This window comes from Oncorhynchus nerka, unplaced genomic scaffold (genome assembly GCF_034236695.1).
Source record: "Oncorhynchus nerka isolate Pitt River unplaced genomic scaffold, Oner_Uvic_2.0 unplaced_scaffold_3003, whole genome shotgun sequence".
NCBI lineage: Eukaryota > Metazoa > Chordata > Actinopteri > Salmoniformes > Salmonidae > Oncorhynchus > Oncorhynchus nerka.
The window spans coordinates 4,695-27,068 of NW_027038296.1; the positions used below are offsets into that span (position 1 = coordinate 4,695).

The 22,374-nt window shown below is 41.7% G+C and overlaps 1 protein-coding gene across 2 annotated transcripts; it reads left to right on the forward strand.

Moving 5' to 3' along the window:
• The first annotated feature begins 265 nt into the window (after positions 1–265).
• On the forward strand, positions 266–20,323 carry LOC115121088 (neuronal pentraxin-2-like). 2 transcript variants are annotated; one of them, XM_029650113.2, is made up of 5 exons: positions 266–730; positions 3,052–3,932; positions 5,063–5,677; positions 12,019–12,198; positions 14,704–20,323. In XM_029650113.2, exons 2-5 carry the CDS (start codon positions 3,246–3,248, stop codon positions 14,911–14,913), a joined length of 1,692 nt encoding a protein of 563 aa, XP_029505973.1. In that variant the 5' UTR covers positions 266–730; positions 3,052–3,245; the 3' UTR covers positions 14,914–20,323. The 2 variants fall into 2 exon arrangements, with proteins under 2 accessions (XP_029505973.1, XP_029505972.1); XM_029650112.2 differs by having other exon boundaries at positions 267–730; positions 5,060–5,677.
• Positions 20,324–22,374: the final 2,051 nt, after the last annotated feature.

The following is a 22,374-nucleotide window of genomic DNA, read 5'->3' on the forward strand; positions in this document are numbered from 1 at the left end:
CCACTGGATTTTATTTGGTTTGAGTGTATATCTGGCCTTTGCCTGAGTCTTGTTTGTGTGTGCTGAGCGTGTTCCTCTAATTGACCTGAATACGAGCAGCCATCTGTTGGTCTGAAGGCTCTGTGCTGGACAGGGCTGGGCTATAGGCTATAGGCTATAGGCTGCCAGTCAGACTGTCTGGAGTATACAGGCAGATTAATCAGGCCAATTATCCTGTTAAGATGTATGTGAACCACCGCCTGTGGCAGTGAAGATAGTAGAGTGTGTGTGTTAGTGTTTGTGGATGAGTACATGGTCAATTTCAAGGCTTGACAATCTGTAAAGTTGACAGCGGGAAATGAGAAATGCAGCAGGTGTCGTCTGAGCATAATGCAATGTATCACCAGTGTTGTTGGGGTTATTTCCATTTCAACAACAAAAGTTCACTAAATTAATCGTAATTCAATTCCTCAATTGAAAATCCATATGGATTAATTTAATTGAATTGCCTTTTCAATTCCTGATATGAACTTTCCAGAATTGACAGAATCTAAATGGTTATTGAGTGAGAGAGCGAGAGAGAGAGAGCTGAGAGAGAGAGAGAGAGAGAGAGCTGAGAGAGAGAGAGAGAGAGAGAGAGAGATGTGTTAACACACTCCCCTGAGTAAATCTCCCAATCTGATCAGTGTATGTGGTGAGGTGGATTAGCTAACTGACCAACGGAACAGGAGCAGGACACACAGGTTCTCAGGTAAGGACACTTTCTTTCTGTTCAACAATGTGTAGATTATGACCATTCAGGTTCGATTTATTGACTTTCATTCCAAGACCGAGGGATCATTTACAAACTTTGTAAACTTGTCTAGTGAAATTCAACTCAATTGATATGACTTTGACCCATTCATCCGATATACTCTGGTTGTGCTGTGTAGAAGCCAGGATTGGGGTCAATTGTTCTTCAATCTAGGAGATGACTGGAATTCACATTTGTTTTTAAATCCTCAATTAGATTGTAATTGACAACCCATCCCTGGAAATGATGTTGTCATGCTTCGGTGGTCTCCTTCTGGCTTTGGTAAACTCTACTTAATTGCAAACGTAGCCACCATATGAGCAGATATTATGTTTTTGTTGGTCAGCCCTTTTCTAATTAGTGTTAAATGTGCCCGTCAGCTTTAAATGTATCAGTAATCACTGACTTCAATGCCCACTTAAACCATATGGTGCCCGTAGGCCTACTATAAAGTAAAGCCACCCCCCCCCCCCCACACACACACACACAGCAGAGGAAAACGTTCTTGTCTCTCGACTCTGTCAGCCTAATAAGTATTTGTAATTAGGTTAATTGGAAGATCTGTGAAAGATAATAAAGGTAGGGCTAAAAAGGCCAAAGAATTGAGATTGGGTGAAACAGGGTTGTGTGGCTCGACAATCTGGCTCTCCTCTAAGCCAGTGTTTCCCAAACTCGGTCCTGGGGCCGCCCCTGGGTACATGTTTTGGTTTTTGCCCTAGCACTACACAGCTGATTCAAGTCACAAACTCATCTTCAAGCTTATATTATATTAGATATGATCTCTCTCTCTCTCTCTGTTTATGGCCATATGAATGACTGTCAGTTCAACTCTGCAGTTCAACTGGGTCAAACAATGTCTGGATTGGGAGCGACAGGTGGCCATCACGGTTTTAGCTGTCACCCCACGTGCCCACACATCTTTATTTACGGTACTGTAAAAATACATCCAATGGTGATTAGATGTGATTAGGAGTGTCTGATTGCTATGGTAGACCGTAACACCACAATAGAAAACTGTCAATCGGGCTGGTCATAGAAATAAGAGCAGCAGACGCTTGAACTTACATGACAAGGTGTGAGTGATCATCAAGAGATTTCTTAAGCAGCCAGTAAAAACAACATTATAATTTCAGAACATACTCTATTCTTAATAATGCTCACTTTATTTCTTACTGATTTACTTATTTTTTTGTGTTTTTGTTATAATGATCTGGTGTGCGTGCTATCGGTACTCTGTGATTTTGTTATAATGATCTGGTGTGCGTGCTATCGGTACTCTGTGATTTTGTTATAATGATCTGGTGTGCGTGCTATCGGTACTCTGTGATTTTGTTATAATGATCTGGTGTGCGTGCTATCGGTACTCTGTGTTTTTGTTATAATGATCTGGTGTGCGTGCTATCGGTACTCTGTGATTTTGTTTTATTCCAGGCCAATCCCTTGATTAATCTCTCAAAAGCCAATGAATGCTTCAACCCGTCAGATGGAATACTGCACTACAGTCAGGCACGTGCGTGTAAAAAAACAAAAAAAAAACAATGATTTAACAACTTTATTTCATTTAGTCCATTCTCTCTCTTGTAACTTCAAATGCAACGAATTGCCTATCGGTTTACAATGAGTACCGCCAGTAGTAGGTTAGTAGCACATGTTGCCTCATGGTCAGGGACAGGTACAGGTACAGGGACAGGGACAGGGACAGGGACAGCGTCAGGGACAGGGACAGGGACAGGGTCAGGGTCAGCGTCAGGGACAGGGACAGGATCAGGGACAGGGACAGGGACAGGGACAGACTAGTAAAGACTAGCTGGTTTTGACAGCATAGCCTAGCTAACTAGCTGATCCATCTAGTCTACATCAGCGATTATCAGATACTGATAGACCGCGGTAGTGGTTCTAGCAAGATAATGAACTAACTTCCTTTCATCTTTGAGCTGGCTTAGTCTACAATGTATGATGAGTGTGTTGTGGTAGAAAAGTAAAGCCTATGTTTAAACAAATCATGGAGAATTTGGCTACAGGAGCAGTAGAAAAATATAAATGGAATGACGGTCATTTTGGAAGGGGGCACCCTTTTTCTCACTTTGAGACCACCAAAGATCTGTGTACGGCCCTGCCTAGAGTACAGTACTGGCTTCCATACCTACAACTGCAGCCTTGTAGTCTTCCAAACAGCATCCACAGCAATAGAAGGGGAACTACCGGTCCCTGCTACTTCGTGTGCTGTCCTAGACCAAAAGTTACTCAGCTGCATTCTAAACCTCATACTTTTCTTGCAGGTGCTTTCCACAACAAACCTGGTTCTCCCACACCATAAAATAAGAAACTTTCAGAGGTATCAGACCACAGAGCTATTGGAAAATAGCTTTTCTGGGACATGCTGCTTTTAATTCAAAAGAGTTAAACTTACTCACATCAGACAGGTTGAAGTCTATTTCTTCAACCTCAAACCATAACTCAAAGAGTGCTGAAAATGGGACACAAGTGCACCTCTAAACCCTCGTCGTTACAAACACTCATCCTCTCCACCATCCTCCTCTTCATCTCCCCTACCGCTGCCATGCCAGGGCCTGACTATGGAGGCCACCCGCGGTTCATCTGCATTCCCGTCCCTGCCGATACCGACCCTGCCTGCTTCCCCTCTGGGGGGCCAGTCATGGGGCCTAGCGGGGCAGGGCACCACACGCCTCCTGTAGGGCCCCCGAACAATAATGGCTGGTGGGGAATGACAGAGGAGGCTAAAACCACTATTTTACACCTGAGAGAAAGCCTGGTGCAGCAGAAAGAGACCATCCTGGATATGAGAGAGACCATCAGGGAGCTAACCGCCAAGCTCACCCTGTGTGAGGGCTCTGGGCCAGGCATTGGGGGTCACAACGACCACCATGAACCTCCATCTCATCACGGAGGGGCTGTCAGCCATCTGCCTTACGCTGACAACGGGCACCATGGCAACCAGCAGGGTCACCATGGAAACAACAACCATGCCTTGGATGCAGCCGGACACTACCCTGGGAATGGGGAGCACCGGTCGGACAGTGGGCATAACAACAGGGGGAAGGATAAACACGCAACACCAGAGGATATGATATCATCAAAATCTCCGGAGGAACTGGGCAGGATGCTGCAGGCCCTTAAAGAGAGAATGGATAACCTGCAGGTGAGATAGAGTTCAGTTTAGTACAGAAAAGAGATAATGGAGATAGGATGGGGTCATGAGGAAAGAGATAAAAGAATGACAGAGGGATGAGAGACAGAGACTAAAATCAGGATTAAGGGATTACTTTAAATTGTAAAAAGCGTCTGCTAAATGGCAGATTACTATATTATAATGCGCGAGAGAGAGGGAGAGAAAGAAGAAGAGGGATGTAATGTGTTTCCATGTGTCACTTCCTTGTCTTGTCTCAGGTCAGGTGATGCACATGTCATTGGATTGTTTGGTCAAATAAACAAATCAAGCTGAATAAGAGCTCGGGATAATTAAATCTGTTAATCAGTTAATCACATGAAAGTACCACCCTGCCATGCGAGACACCATCTGCCACAGGCAGACAGAGTTCTACATCTTGTTTCCTGGCATCAAAATCCTTTATTTGTAAAAACAATCAAGGATCACCATTGTCCCTTTCCTCTGCTACACTGCCAGCCCTGTCTGACTGTCTGGAGCAGAACAGTCTTGGCACAGAGAGAGACTGGCATCCCTGGCATAACCGGTCCTGGCCTGACAGTGAAGTGGCTTTAGGGGTTGGAGGATCACCCTGTCTAAGTCAAAATGGGCACACTAGACAAGGTTATTGAGCACTGACGGTTTAAATGGATTCTGCTTGAGTACGCTTGGTAGGGTTTGGTATGGTTGGGTGGGTGGGTGGGTATGAGATGAGCAGGGCAGAGCTAGCTGGGTGAGTTTAAGATTGGTAGAGAGAGTTAGGTTAGCTTGGTAGATGGGTAAAATTAGTGTGGCTGGATGGAGCTGGGCAGGGCACATCATTCCTACCTGTTTTCTTTCTCTTGCTTTCTCTCGTAATTCAGGCTTTGTCGTCCAGGTTTGTGGCCTGATTATCAGGCTGTAAGTGGAGATCATGATAATTGACACTGATCTCCGATCTGTACCCTCTGCTGCCCGTGCCATCTGTCTATCGTCACGGTCCCACAGAGAGACCACAAGTCAACGATGTAGAAACTCACATATCTCTCAATCTGTTTCTCAATCTCAACCATAATAAAAAAAATCATGTATGTACTGTAGTCAACAGTAAATAAGGGTAGTGTTTGTGTCTCCCTCCCCAGCAGTCAAGGAACACCTCCACCACCTACTCCAGCTCTCTGAAGGAGCTCCTCCAGAGGAAGATCAGTGCTCTGGAGCAGCAGATGCACCACACCGCTGCTGCCCTCAGCAGCAGCCCCAATCACCATGACGACAGCGATCACCACGATGACGGGCACCATGAAGACCACGACGATGATGGGCATCACGACGACAGTCACCATGACGACCACCCCGATGATCACCATGACAATGGGCAACACGACAACGAGGCAGATAGCCATGGTTACCTGCAGAGAACGGGTTATCACATACCAGGGCCCAGGGCTGGCCTGCACTCCAACAACAAACTGGACTCTCTACTGAATAACCTACACCACACAGGTACCAACAGCAGGAAGAAGACCAAGAACCCTGATACCTTCCAGATCGGTTTCCCCATGAGAACCAACTACATGCACGGGAAAGTGAAGACGACCCTCCTCCACGAGATCTTTGCCCTCACCCTGTGTCTGTGGATAAAGGGGGGCGCAGGCCCCGGGCTGGGGACCCCCTTCTCCTACTCTGTACCAGGACAGGCCAACGAACTGGTGCTGATCGAGTGGGGCAACAACCCCATGGAGCTGTTGGTGGATGACAAGGTGAGATGAGGAGAGAGAGCGTTGAGTAGAGAGTGGCCATGTCTGAATACCCATCCTAGTGTATTACATACCTAAACTGCATACTTATTTCGGTGTTTGGTCTAGTGGAATTCACTCGCCTTTTCATCTTTTCCAACGTGTTTGACAACAGCTGATAATCAGAGAAATTGACTTGCTGTACCAAAATTAACGAATTGTGGGAGTCTATTTTTTAAATGTCAGTCTATTTATAAAACTATTTTTTTCTGCATACTATTTACACTGAACAAAAATATAAATGCAACGTGTAAAGTGTTGGTCCCATGTTTCATGAGCTGACATAAAAGATACCCATACATTTTCCTTACTCACAAAAAGCTTATTTCTCTCAACTTTTGTGCAGAAATTTGTTTACATCCGTTAGTGAGAATATTTCCTTTGCCAAGATCATCCATCCACCTGACAGGTGTAGCATAACAAGAAGCTGATTAAACAGCATGATCATTACACAGGTGCACCTTGTGCTAGGGAAAATAAAAGGCCACTCTAAAATGTGCAGTTTTGTCACACATCACAATGCCACAGATGTCTCAAGTTTAGAGGGAGCATGCAATTGACTGCAGGATAGTTCACCTGAGCTGTTGCCAGATAATTGAATGTTAATTTCTCTACCATAAGCCGCCTCCAACATTGTTTTAAAGAATTTGGCAGTACCTCCAACCGGCCTCACAACCACAGACCACATGTATGGCATCGTGTAGGCGAGAGGTTTGCTGATGTCAACGTTGTGAACACAGTGCCCCATGGTGGTGGTGGGGTCATGGTATGGGCAGGCAGAAGCTACAGACAACAAACAAACACACAACATCGTGTTCCAGTTCCTGCCAATATTCAACAACTTCGCACAGCCATTGAAGAGGAGTGGGACAACATTCCACAAGACCACAATCAACTGTCTGATCAACTCTATGCGAAGGAGATGGCGCCCTGGATGAGGCAAATGGTGGTCACACCAGATACTGACTGGTTTTCTGATCCACGCCCCTACCTTTATTTTAAGGTATCTGTGACCAACAGATGCATATCTGTTTTCCCAGTGGTGAAATCCATAGATTAGGGCCGAATTAATTTATTTAAATTGACTGATTTCCTTACATGAACTGTAAATCAGTAAAATATTTGAAATTGTTGCATGTTGTGTTTATATTTTTGTTCAGTATAGTATGCTAGAACGGGTCGGAGATGGGCAGAGTGGATGCTATATAACTCTCTTGGCTTTAACACTTCAGCTGTGAGGATAAAAGCCACGTAAGCCACGTCTCTGTAGCTAAAAGTTTAGCCCAGAAGGCCTGTTGGACTCACTAGCTCAGAAGCTCAGTATATAATAACTAGGTTACACTGAAGAGCATTGTAACTCTGAAGGTTAACCGAATGGACTTTCTGACACCAGTGATCCGTCTTAATGGCGTGACAATGACGTCAGAGAGCAGCTTACTTAGACAGCAGGTGGAGAGCGTCTCAGCCAGAGGGTGAATTACACCATGATTTTTGTGGGTCTCTATCAATTTTTTTTTTTATGGGACTAATAATAAAGACATAATTTAAATTGTAAAAAATGTATTACCTTTTAATGTGACATTAACACAACCAGTCATTATATTTTCCTCTGATTGTCAAACAAATCACTTCAAAATGTAGGCTACATATGCGTGTTCATCCACTTCAAAATAATTCCAGCATCCAAACTGCATGTACAGTTGAAGTCAGAAGTTTACATACACCTCAGCCAAATGCATTTAAATTAAGTTTTTCACAATTTCTAACATTTAATCCAAATAAAAATTCCCTGTCTTAGGTCAGTTAGGATCACCACTTTATTTTAAGAATGTGAAATGTCAGAATAATAGTAGAGAGTGATTTATTTCAGCTTTTATTTCTTTCATCACATTCCCAGTGGGTCAGAAGTTTACATACACTCAATTAGTATTTGGTAGCATTGCCTTTACATTGTTTAACTTGGGTCAAACGTTTTGGGTAGCCTTCCACAAGCTTCCCACAATAGGTTGGGTGAATTTTGACCCCTTCCTCCTGACAGAGCTGGTGTAACTGAGTCAGGTTTGTAGGCCTCCTTGCTCGCACATGCTTTTTCAGTTCTGCCCACACATTTTCTATAGGTTTGAGGTCAGGGCTTTGTGATGGCCACTCCAATACCTTGATTTTGTTGTCCTTAAGCCATTTTGCCACAACGTTGGAAGTATGCTTGGGATCGTTGTTCATTTGGAAGACCCATTTGCGACTAAGCTTTAACTTCCTGACTGATGTCTTGAGATGTTGCTTCAATAATATATCCACATAATTTCCCTTCCTCATGATGCCATCTATTTTGTGAAGTGCACCAGTCCCTCCTGCAGCAAAGCACCCCCACAATATAATGCTGCCACCCCCGTGCTTCACAGTTGGAATGGTGTTCTACAGCTTGCAAGCATCCAACTTTTTCCTCCAAACATAACAATGGTCATTATGGCCAAACAGTTCTAGTTTTGTTTCATCAGACCAGAGGACATTTCCAAAAATTACTATCTTTCTCCCCATGTGCAGTTGTTAACCGTAGTCTGGCTTTTTTAATGGCGGTTTTGGAGCAGTGGCTTCATCCTTGCTGAACGGCCTTTCAGGTTATGTCGATATAGGGCTTGTTTTACTGTGGATATAGACACTGTTGTACCTGTTTCCTCCAGCATTAACACAACCAGTCATGGAATTGTTTTACTGTGGATATAGATACTTTTGTACCTGTTTCCTCCAGCATCTTCACAAGGTCCTTTGCTGTTGTTCTGGGATTGATTTGCACTTTTCGCACCAAAGTATCTCTAGGAGACAGAACGCATCTCCTTCCTGAGCGGTATGACAGCTATGTGGTCCCATGGTGTTTAAACTTGCATACTATTGTTTGTACAGATTAACTTGTTACCTTCAGGCATTTGGAAATTGCTCCCAAGGATGAATCAGACTTGTGGAAGTCTGCAATTTTTTTTCCTGAGGTCTTGGCTGATTTCTTTGTAAAATCGTGTGAGATTAAAATGGACAAACGAAAGTGCTACATATAAGGCTACTCAGTGGATATTCTGACAGCAGTCGTAGGTCACATAACCAAGGCGCTATTGACATTTGAACGTTTGAAAAATGTATGTAAAATTGTTTGACATGAAAATGGACAAACAAAAGGGTGTGCAATATATTAGGCTTATCAGTTGATATTCTGACAGCAGTTTGAGGGTTGTAGGTCACATGACCAGAGAGCTATTGACATTCGAAACAGTGAAAAAAAGAACAATTAATTTAAAATCACCTGAGATAAAAATGGATGAACAGGTGTGCAATATTTAAGGCTAGTGACTGGATGTTCTGAAAGTAGTTTGAGGGTTGTAGGTCACATGACCAAGGAGCTATTGAAATTAGAAACATTGAAAAACATTGAAAATATATGTAAAATTGTGTGAGATGAAAATGGACAAACAAAAGGTTGTGCTACATATAAGGCTATTCGGTGGATATTCTGAAAGTAGTTTGAGGGTTGTCGGTCATAAGACTAAGAGAAGCTATTGAAATGTGAATCTTTAAAATATTCTTGTGAAATCTCATAAGATGCAAATGGACAAACAAAAGGGTGTGCAATGTGTAGGCCCACTGAGTGGACATTATAAACCTTGTTTGAGGTTCAAATAAATAAATCATTTAAAAGAGTGTAAGATGTAAACCGACAAAACCAAGTGTGTGCAATGTGTGTCTATAACATGGAGTTAGCTACAACTCGCTTTGAAAGTTTTAGGAGAAATGGTTAAAGAGCTATTGAAATGTGAAAAATTTGATTTGTCACTATGTTGACGGTCCCTAACTGCTGTTGGTGGACGTAAGGAAATATCCAACATGAATCTGCTTTTACCTCGGTCACAGAGAACACCAGTACCCACACGCACCTGAAAAACAACCAATGAGTGCTCTAAACAGCTGACTGACAAACGCAAACAATGATAAATCAAAGGATAAGTCTAACGATTGGAATAAAGGCCTATTTTTTTAATCAAGGACACATGGCAAACAAATGGCAAAAATTAGGAAGTACAAAGGAAAATCTATGTGTAAAGGAACTTAGGCCGAAATTCAGCACTACTGAGTGGACAGTGCTGCCACACATAAATACATGCTTTAAACCATGACAGAGAGGTGGGGGTATTTGTTTCATTTGGAAGCATTTATTTACATATTTACCACTGTAAAACATATTTACCACGACATTTTAAACAAACAGGAGAGTAGTTCATTTGCATAATTTAGAGACCCCCCCAGTAATTCACGGAGTAAATACCCAGTAAATACTACGGAGTTACTACTCAGCAATACTACACAAGATCTACACAACCCTACTGGTTTTACTGTTTGATTGCTGTTGAGATGTATAGTAAACCAGTAGTGATTTATGTAGTAATTTCAATAGTAATGAGTGACAAATTGGGACCTTTCATCACTGGTGAACAATGCATATTTCCTATTTCAATCACTACATAATTCTCCCTTAATGACTACTGTGTAACTACGGAACTTTTGGCTATTTATTACTTAAAACCTACACATACCTACACAATTCCTACATGTTCACTATTGAATTACTACACAAAGCCTACTTCTGTATGCCTCCTCAATCCCTATTGAATTTCTACTGCCATTTGTACGTGTAGTGTCATCACTGATCACTACTGAATTTCTCCTGATCCTTTTTCATTTCCTAAAAAGTTAAATAAACAGCTAAACAACGACATGAAAGTATTCCTAAACCTTAAAGGAACTGGTGTCAGCATGAGGGCTAACTATGAAAGACAGGACAACGACATGAAAGTATTCCTAAACCTTAAAGGAACTGGTGTCAGCATGAGGGCTAACTTTGAAAGACAGGACAACGACATGAAAGTATTCCTAAACCTTAAAGGAACTGGTGTCAGCATGAGGGCTAACTGTGAAAGACAGGACAACGACATGAAAGTATTCCTAAACCTTAAAGGAACTGGTGTCAGCATGAGGGCTAACTGTGAAAGACAGGACAACGACATGAAAGTATTCCTAAACCTTAAAGGAACTGGTGTCAGCATGAGGGCTAACTGTGAAAGACAGGACAATGACATGAAAGTATTCCTAAACCTTAAAGGAACTGGTGTCAGCATGAGGGCTAACTGTGAAAGACAGGACAACGACATGAAAGTATTCCTAAACCTTAAAGGAACTGGTGTCAGCATGAGGGCTAACTGTGAAAGACAGGACAACGACATGAAAGTATTCCTAAACCTTAAAGGAACTGGTGTCAGCATGAGGGCTAACTGTGAAAGACAGGACAACGACATGAAAGTATTCCTAAACCTTAAAGGAACTGGTGTCAGCATGAGGGCTAACTGTGAAAGACAGGACAACGACATGAAAGTATTCCTAAACCTTAAAGGAACTGGTGTCAGCATGAGGGCTAACTATGAAAGACAGGACAACGACATGAAAGTATTCCTAAACCTTAAAGGAACTGGTGTCAGCATGAGGGCTAACTATGAAAGACAGGACAACGACATGAAAGTATTCCTAAACCTTAAAGGAACTGGTGTCAGCATGAGGGCTAACTATGAAAGACAGGACAACGACATGAAAGTATTCCTAAACCTTAAAGGAACTGGTGTCAGCATGAGGGCTAACTGTGAAAGACAGGACAACGACATGAAAGTATTCCTAAACCTTAAAGGAACTGGTGTCAGCATGAGGGCTAACTGTGAAAGACAGGACAACGACATGAAAGTATTCCTAAACCTTAAAGGAACTGGTGTCAGCATGAGGGCTAACTGTGAAAGACAGGACAACGACATGAAAGTATTCCTAAACCTTAAAGGAACTGGTGTCAGCATGAGGGCTAACTGTGAAAGACAGGACAACGACATGAAAGTATTCCTAAACCTTAAAGGAACTGGTGTCAGCATGAGGGCTAACTGTGAAAGACAGGACAACGACATGAAAGTATTCCTAAACCTTAAAGGAACTGGTGTCAGCATGAGGGCTAACTATGAAAGACAGGACAACGAAGGACGGAAGAGGATTACATTCAGGATGGGCAAAAACAGTAGCTAGCTAACAACAGCCAACTACTTCCTCTCTTGTCTTTTGTGGTCACGAAAAGCCAGTGTTGTCTTCCTGTAGTGTGACCACTTATCTACTACCAACATCAAGTCATCAAGTAGTACAAATCTTTACCTGTTTACTACTGGAAACACACAAGTTATCTCCTTGTGCTGTCAACTTGGTGGTACTCAATCCCTACTCTCCTCCCTTCCCCCCAGGCAGTGACTCTGCCCCTTTCTATCAGCGATGGAAAGTGGCACCATGTGTGTGTGACGTGGTCGACGAGGGACGGTGAGTGGGAGGCGTACCAGGACGGGGTGAAGAGGGGCTCTGGGGAGAACCTGTCCGCATGGCATCCCATCAAACCTGGAGGGGTCTTCATCCTCGGACAGGAACAGGTAATCTTCAAATTCTTTCAGTTGGTTATTGAGTGTCTACAAAAAGCTTCTGCATTACACAAGACAAGAAAAGTGCACACTAAGCCATTTTCCCTGCGACCTCACTCATTAACCCCTTGAGCAAGGCAGTTAACCCCCAACAACAAACTGCTCCCGGGCGCCAATGCAGTGGACGCCAATTGAGGCAGCCCACCGAGCTTCTCTGATTCAGAGAGTTTAGGTTAAATGTGGAAGCCACATTTCTGTTGAATGTGTTGTGTCTTTTGCATCATTAAACTAAAGACTTATTTTGATCAAATAAATGTAATTATTATTACGTGATTAAACTAACTTAATCATGTAAATGTAATTAACTAGGAAATCGGGGCACCAAGGAAAATATTCGGATTACAAAGTTATATTTTTCCTAATATAACTTTCAGATATTTTAATATCTGATTAATTAGTATTCTAATTAATGAATTATTCTTTACCTCATGTTAGTCTCATTCCAAACGTCGTAAATTGTTGGCTATCTGCACGAACCCAGTCTTCACTATGAGTCATCCATACATCAAGTGTCTCAATCATTTATTTATTAACTAACTAAATAATCAAAGAAATGCATACACAAACAAACAAGTAGATATGGTTACAAGGAAATGATAGGGAATGTGACCTAGTGGGCTAAACCGGTATCGCGGTTTGGTGGACAAAAGGGAAGTGGGGGTCAACTGAGATAAAAGACACTACAAAGTTGATAATTATAACAATTGAAATGTCAATCCTTTGCACATGAACGCTCACTCATTCGGGAATAATTGCAATCAATATATATATTTACACTCAGTGTGTCGTCGTGATCTCTGTTGGAAAGTTTGTTTCTGTTGGAAAGTTTGTCCGCCCTCTCTCTCTCTGCCATGGTTAGAATGGATAGTTCAGAGTAACATTCAGCAATGTTGTAATAAAATAGATGTTTCTGCGGTTGTCGGTCCTCGCATTCACGGGTACATCATTTCTAGCTGCTGACTACTAATTAGTATCGAAGAGTAACTCTTATTCTGCCAGATCAATAGTCTCAGAGTTTAACCATATGGTATGGTTAAAAGATTCTGCAATCTACTCAAACCTGAACTCCCTCTGTGATGAGGTACTAGTCTGGGCTCAAATCTTAGCCCGCTCATAATTGAGGTAAGCTTGGTCTGAAGATGATTCTCCAGGTGGGGATTATATTCGGAAGAGCAGAAAAAGGCTGTCCCATGATGCCAGATCAATGTCTGTGCTCATGGGGCGGGCCAATGTCTTAGTTAACTTTAAAGGGAATTGGGTTCCCTTTCATTAAACAGTTTAAAATCACATTACACAATTTCACAAATAGTTTAATCTTTACTCATTAATTTTATACAACAATTAGATGCAAGCCTCATAACTGAGACTCTTGTATAAACAGAGTTATGGTAATGTGGCTGTATTGTCTCTCATGAGTTTCACAAACATTAAACGAAATGGACCGGTCATAGCTGGATTCTACCCCGACTGTGTACACCTTCTCCAAAACATGTACATTGTTCAGTTCTCAAGTTCTATGCTGGAGAAGAGGTTCCTTTGTTCTCCTGGGAAAACTCACTCTCTCTTATACTCTGGCCATGAGGAGAGAACTCCTCAAGGAATTTATGACCTGCCTAACAGAGCCTGTTGGTAGGGGGTGAGGGAGAGAGGGGGATGGTGCAGAGAGAGGGGGATGGTACTCGCTATCCCCAAGAGGGCAACGTCATGACAAATGCATTCAGTTGTGCAACTGACTAGGTATCCCCTTTCCCTTCCTTCCTTCCCTCCTCAGCCCATAATTTCACCTATTATTGACTGAGTCCCTTATCCTAGTATAGCCTCCCTTTATGTATCACGCCACGGCTGTCTAGAATGCTATGTTTACACAGTCACATAATTCTGATCTTATTTTTTACCACTAATTGTTTTTTTCACAATAATTGGGCAAAAGATCAGAATTGGGCCACCAGTGTAAACGCAGCCCAAGCAGAAGGACTGTTGTGCGTGCGCCCTTAACTAACCACAAAAGCAGTCACTTCACTAGCATGGGCTTTCGCTCAGAAACAGTGATCGTGTTTGGGGTTAAGGTCAGAGTCATTACTGTGTAATCCTAGCCTCTGACCTCTGAACCCTGACCTTGTCTCATTTAGAGCAGCATATAGGTTTTGTCATATAATGAATGCTGACTAGCACCTACCATACACCTACCATACATACAGGAGGTTGGGGAGGACAGGCTCATGGTAATGGCTGGAGAGGAATAGGTAAAAGGTTTACGAATGGTTTTCATTCAATGCCATTCCATTCGCTCCGTTCCGGACATTATTATGAGCCGTTCTTCCTTCAGCAGCATCCTGTGATCCAAAGCTAGCCACAAACAAACCCCATTGTTTCGTTTAAATGCATTTATGGCTCCTTTCTTAAGTACAAATCCTAACTTTAGAATGAGCCTAACATTACCTTGTCTCTCTCCTCCAGGACACTCTGGGAGGTCGTTTCGACGCCACGCAGGCATTTATGGGGGACATCTCTGACCTCCAGATGTGGGCTAATGTCCTCACGGCCCATGACATCTACAGCCTGGCCTCCTGCAACAGCCACCTCAGCGGGGACGTCATCACCTGGTCCGAGAACGTGGTGGAGCTCCACGGAGGGGTCACCAAGTACCCCTTCGACCCCTGTCACTAAGGGCAACCAACTATTATGACATTACCAATGGATCCATATCACACACATACTTAAAAGTACTCCTATCGAAGAAGGATTTTTTTCCGATCCAGAGGGGGTATGAGATCATACAGGATCGAGAATCCACTCCACTTAATATTACCACCTGACTAAAACTATGCCTTCCTTTTAGTCTGAAAGACGGTAGACCCCCATTCCCAGAAACTGTGTTATGACTATTATGGAATTAAATGTTTTGATAATGAAATGGACTATACTGTATATACAGTGCCTTCAGAAAGTATTCATACCCCTTGACTTATTCCATGTTTTGTTGTGTTACAGCCTGAATTCTAAATGTATTAAATTATAACAAATGTTCATCCATCTACACATAATACCCCATAATGACAAAGTGAAAACATGTTTCTAGAAATTTTTGCAAATGTATTGAAAATAAAATACATAAATAACCATTGACACAAGTATTCGCACCCCTTAGTTAATTCTTTGTAGAAGCAACTTTGGCAATGATTACAGCTATGAGTCTTTCTGGGTAAGTCTCTAAGAGCTTTCCAGACCTGGATTGTGCAATATTTTACAATTCTTCAAGCTCTGTCAAATTGGTTGTTGATTATAGGCAACAATTTTCAGGTCTTACCATACATTTTCAAGTAGAGTTAAGTCAAAACCATAACTTGACCAGGAACATTCACATCTGGTTGGTAAGCAACTCCAGTGTAGATTTGGTCTTGTGTTTTAGGTTATTGTCCTGCTGAAATGTGAATTAATCTCCCAGTGTCTGTCGGAAAGCAGACTGAAACAAGTTTTCCTCTAGGGTTTTGCCTGTGCTTAGATCTATTCCATTTATTTTTAATCCTGAAAAACTCCCCAGTCCTGAACGATTACAAGCATACCCATAACATGATGCAGCCACCACTATGCTTGAAAATATGGAGAGTGGTACTCAGTAATGTGCTGTATTGGATTTGCTCCAAACATAACACTTTATATTTAGGACAACAAGTTAATTGCTTTGCCACATTTTTTGCAGTATTACTTTAGTTCCTTGTTCCAAAGAGGATTCATGTTTTGGAATATTTTTATTCTGTACAGGCTTCCTTCTTTTCACTCTGTCAATTAGATATGCATTGTGGTGTAACTACAATGTTGTTGATCCATCCTCAATTTTCTCCTGTCACAGCCAAATTCACTGCTTGACTGTGAGGGACCTTACAGATAATTGTATGTGTCGGGAACAGAGATGAGGTAGTCATTCAAAAATCATGTTAAACGCTTTTATTGCACACAATAAAGTCCATGCAACTTATGTGACTTTTTAAGCAAAATTGTACTCCTGAACTTATTTTAACTTGCCATAACAAAGGGGTTGAATATCGATTGACTTAAGACATTTCAGCTTTTCATTTTTAATTAATTTGACATTATTGGGTATTGTGTGTAGGCCAGTGACAAAAAATCTAACTGTAATAAATGTTTTATTCAGACTGTAACACAACAAATGTAGAATAAGTCAGGTGGTGTGAATACTTTCTGAAGGCTCTGTATATGTATCTATTTTTCTAGCTTCTATTTGACCCTTTATTAGTGTTACTAAAATGTTACTGCTGTTTTAATGTCACAACAAGGATAATATGACATATTGTCATATAGTTGATGAAGATCAATAGATATTGTTGTTACGGTACACAGCATCCTTATAGTGGGCCCGTATAATTGACTTTGAAAGTGGTTACATAGGTAGAAGGAGAGAGTGAGGTTGACCAATGGATTCTCTTTGAAAGAAGATTCCTTGAAACATACAGCTACTATACCAAAGAAACCAAAGAAAAGTTAGACTAATTCATTTGTTTAGTCTTTTTTTCCTTTTTTCCTGTTTTCCTGTGAAATAAGTACATTGAGTACATTTCCTTAAAGCTGGAGTCCTTAGTTGTTACATCCATTTTTGGACTTAGAAATTAATGATATATACCCATTGATTCTTGAAGAATATAACTTAGAAATGAATCATGAGCTTAGTTCAAATGTCATACCATATCAGAACCCAAAATATAAGCTTGTTTTACTCCAATATTTGTAAACAATGTAAATGTAAACAAACACTGTATAGCCTCCAAACATGGGTAAAACTGATAATGTTGATATCATGGGTGGTCAGTCTTTGCATCCACAGCTCTGTCTATGAATTTAAGAGTGGTTACATTTCTCCAGGCCCATATCTCAGCTTTATACCAAAACAGAGGTGGGGTGACCTCTTTGTTATGGTTTCAATTCAGGATTCTAGCTTTGTGTTATTGTTTTGATTTCAGAAAAATGTTTCAATGATTTACCTGAGACATGAATTCCCAGCAAAGAAATGTGCTTTATGAGCCTTTATATGTATACTGAACAAAAATATAAATGCAACATGCAACAATTTCAAAGATTTTACTGAGTTACAGTGTATATAAGGAAATCAGTCAATTGAAAGAAATTCATTACGCCCTAATCTATGGATTTCACATGACTGAGCAGGGGCACAGCCATGGGTGGGCCTAGGAGGGCATGGGCCCATCCACTTGGGAGTCAGGTCCACCCACTGGGGAGCCAAGCACAGACAATCAGAATTCGTTTTTTTTCCCACAAAAAAGGGCTTTATTACAGACAGAAATACTCCTCAGGCCTCAGCGGCTTATGGTAGAGAAACTAACATTCAATTCTCTGGCAACAGCTCTGTTGGACATTCATGCAGTCAGCATGCCAATTGCATGCTCCCTCAAAACTTGAGACATCTGTGGCATTGTGTTGTGACAAAACTGTACATTTTAGAGTGGCCTGTCAGGTGGATGGATTATTTTAGCAAAGGAGAAAAGCTCACTAACAGGGATGTAAAAAAATGTGTGTACAAAATTTGAGAGAAATAAGCTTTTTGTGCGTATCGAACATTTCTGCGATTTTTTATTTCAGCTCATGAAACATGGGACCATGCTTAGGGAATGTGACTTTGGGAAAGAGGTCATCTTAATGGGAGATTTTAACATGAATTATGAAGACAAGTTTAGTAGGAAAACCCTCAAATGGATCACTAATACCTTTGACCTTACACAGCTAGTTAAAGGGCCAACCAGGGTGACTTGTTGAATACCTAAGAATACCTAAGAGTGAATTAAGCTATTTTGAAAACGCAATTAAGGGAATTAACTGGAATGATCGCTTGTCCTATACAGAGGTGGAAGCTGATAGTCAAGTTTTTCTATCCACAATCCAGACTACAATAAATAGTTTGCTAAAGAAAACCAAGTCCAAACCTAGCCAAAAGAGCACTCTTCCTTGGCTAAATGGAGAAATCTGGAAACTGATGAAAGAACGAGATTATGCTCTACAAATTGCCCTAAGATCCAAATTAGAGCATGACAGACGTAGGTTTACCATGTTGAGAAATAAGACAGGCCAAGGCAAACTTTTTTATTAACATAATTGGTGAAGCAAAGGGAAATTCTAAACTGATCTAGGAGAATCTAAAAAAGTTAACAGGGAAATACCATAGTAACACTACAAAAAGACAAGAAATCATGGCGAATAACATTCTAACACAGGATGCAGTCTAAATAGCAATAGCCTTCAATTCCTACTTTATTGACTCTGTCAGGGTACTGACACAGAACCCCTCCACTGGTTTCTTGGGCTCAGTGCTAGTGAATGACGCTCAACCTGTCTTCATCATAAGGGAGGTTTCTGAGTCAGAGGTGAACAGGGTAATTAGCACACTAAATAACTCTAAAGCCAAAGATGTGTTTGGGCTGGACTCTACCTTTCTTAAAAACTACAGAGAGTCACTCATTGGCCCCATTACTAAGGTCACCAACACATCTATTGGTCTCGGGGTGTTTCCAAGGGTATGGAAGTCGGCCATAATAGCGGCCATCTTTAAATCAGGCGGCCCTGCTGACGTGAGTAACTATAGGCCCATTAGTATACTACCTGTGGTGTCAACAACTGATTGCCCACCTCAACAACAGCACCTTCATATTACACTCCATGCAGTTTGGCTTCAGAGCGAAACACTCCACAAAAACGGCCAACTGCTTTCTTCTGGAAAATGTGAAGTCCAAAATGGACAAAGGGGGCGTTGTTGGGGCTGTGTTTCTGGACCTAAGGAAGGCTTATGATACTGTTAACTATGAGATTCTCATCACACAATTGTCCAAGTTAAACTTTTCCCCTGATGCCTTGAGATGAATGAAATCATACCTTGAAGGCAGAACTCAGTGTGTCAGAGTGAGCAATGAGCTGTCGCCCACTCTTAGCTATGATGTGGGCGTGCCCCAAGGGTCAATACTGGGGCCCCTCCTGTTCAGCCTGTATATTAATGATCTGCCTTCTGTCTGTACTGGGTCTGAAGTTCAAATGTATGCAGATGATACAGTGATATATGTGCATGCAAAGAGCAAACAACAAGCTGCACAAGAACTCACTACTGTAATGGTCCAGGTTACAAAGTGGCTCAGTGACTCGTGTTTGCATCTCAATGTGAAAAAACTGTGGGCCTCACAAAGAGGGCAACAGATGTTACTGAGCCAGATGTCTATGTGTCAGGGGGTAAGCTCCAGGTGGTATCTGATTTTAAGTACCTTTGCATCATACTCTCTTTTAAAAAGCATGTGAAAAAGGTAATTCAAATAACCAAATTCAACCTAGCTAATTTCCGATTTATATGAAATTGTTTGACTACAGAGGAAGTTTGCCTGTACTTCAAATCTATGATACTCCCCCACTTAACATACTGCTTGACTAGTTTGGCCCAAGCTTGCTGTACAACATTAAGACCTATTCAGTCAGTCCATAAACAGGCTCTCAAAGTGCTTGATAGGAAGCCCAATAGCCATCATCACTGTTACGTCCTCAGAAAGCATGAGCTCCTGAGTTGGGAAAATCTTGTGCAATACACCGACGCATGTCTTGTATTCAAGATCCTTAATGGCCTGGCTCCCCCTCCACTCAGTATTTTTGTTAAACAGAAAACCCAAACATATGGCAGCAGATCCACAAGGTCCGCCATGAGAAGTGACTGTATAGATCCCTTAAGGAAAAGCACCTTTAGTAAATCCGTTTTCTCTGTGAGAGCTTCCCATGTCTGGAATACACTGCCATCAGACACACATAACTGCACCACATATCACACTTTCACAAATGCTTGAAGACATGGCTAAAGGTCAATCAGATTTGTGAACATGGTCCCTAGCTGTGTGTTGCCGCTTTCCATGTTGTCTGTTGTCTGTAGCTTGTGAGGTGTGGAAACACTTTGTTGCTTTTATGAATGTTGTCTTGCTGCTTTTTGCTCTATGTTGCTATGTCTGTTTGCTATGTCTTGCCTGTCCTATGTTGCTCTGTCTGTATGTTACGTCTTGCTTGTCCTATGTTGCTCTGTCTGTTTGTTGTCTTGCCTGTCCTATGTTGCTCTGTCTGTCTACGTCTTGCTTGTCCTATGTTACTCTGTCTGTATGCTACGTCTTGCTTGTCCTATGTTACTCTGTCTGTATGCTATGTCTTGCTTGTCCTATGTTGCTCTGTCTGTATGCTACGTCTTGCTTATCCTATGTTTCTCTGTCTGTATGCTATGTCTTGCTTGTCCTATGTTGCTCTGTCTGTATGCTATGTCTTGCTTATCCTATGTTGCTCTGTCTGTATGCTATGTCTTGCTTGTTCTATGTTACTATTGTCTATATTGTAATTGTTTTTAATAACCTGCCCAGGGACTGCGGTTGAAAATTAGCCGTCTGGCTAAAACCGGCACTTTTACTGAAACGTTGATTAATGTGCACTGTCCCTGTAAAAATAAAATAAACTCAAACTCAAACTCAAACACTTTACATGTTGAGTTCATATTTTTGTTAGTATACATACAACTCATTTTAAAGCTTGATTTAATGTATTATGAATTATGCCACGTAGGGGAGTGAAAATGAAATGGAGTTACCCCACATTTCTCTTTATCTCTCTTTTTAATGTAGGAGTCAGGTTTCACCCCTAAACCAAGAATCAGACAAGCAACAGACTTTGTATTTAAAAGCAACAACTTTGTATTTAGCAGGTAAGAGAGTTCCACTGAAATTGAGTTCTTGTTATTTACTGATATTGAACAAAAGTGTGTGTTCATTTGTACTACTTTATTTGTCAATGTATGTACCTTTTTATTTGAAATCGTGTTGTTGTTTGATGGCCAAATTTATAAAACATTTCTCAAATTCCTTTTTTATCCAAATGTTATATTAGGCTAATATAACATTTGCTGTAATAACATTGTGGCTTTGGAAATGTTTGATCTGGCTGTGTTTCTATCAGTAGACGTTGTCTGTGGATACTGCACACGGATCAGAAACGATTTGATACTATTTGTAAATAAAAACCTTGATGTGGCTGGTTGAATGTTTGTTTACTAATCAATTTATGTTCTTGAATTCCATTCTGACCTCAGACTGCACCTGACGTCTTGTTTGACCTGTCTGCTTCCCTCACTGCTGATAGCCTGCTACTAACACCCAGCACACACAATCAATCTCTCAGCAACCCAATGTGGCCACACTACAGTACCCACAGGTCACCACATCAGGGCAGGCGGCGCTAGAGATGGGGTGGCCTATACCAGTGGAGGCTGCTGAGGGGAGGACGGCTCATATAATGGCTGGAACAGAGCGAGTGGAATGGTATCAGATTATGTGTTTGATGTATTTGATACCAGTCCACTCATTCCGCTCCAGTCATTACCACAAGTCCCTCCTCCTAAATTAAGGTGCCACCAACCTCTTGTGTCCTATACAGTGGAGATTTGCTTGATTGACCCCATTTGACCTTGTTGTCCATGCAGGCACTCACAGCTCAGGTGTGAACTTAGACCACACATTTAAGCCTGAAGATCTTGCTCCAGCTAATGCAGGTGTCAAACTCATTCCATGGAGGGCCTAATGTCTGTGGGTTTTTGTGAGGGGAAGTTCTTTACTAATTAGTGACCTTAATTCATCAATCAAGTACACGAGAGGAGTGAAAACCCACAGACACTTGGCCCTCCGTGGAATGATTTTGACAAGTGCCCTAATGCCTCTTCCTGCCCTTCCTTGTTGGAACATGGAATCTCCTTTGAGTACCAGCATCACTCAGGAGATAGGCCAGACTGTCCCAGTCACTGATTCCTAAACGGTGGGTCAAGACCCAATTGGGCCATGGCCAGCTTGTCATGGGTCATGGCTGGATTTGGTCTGGGTTGTAGGGTTGTCTATATTTGGTGGGTCACACCATAGATTTAGCTCAACCTCTCTTCATTGAATCTGTCCCATTACGACATCTGTGAGAGCATGGACAGCTTGTCATGGGTCATGGCTGGATTTGGTCTGGGTTGTAGGGTTGTCTATATTTGGTGGGTCACACCATAGATTTAGATCAACCTCTCTTCATTGAATCTGTCCCATTACGACGTCTGTGAGAGCA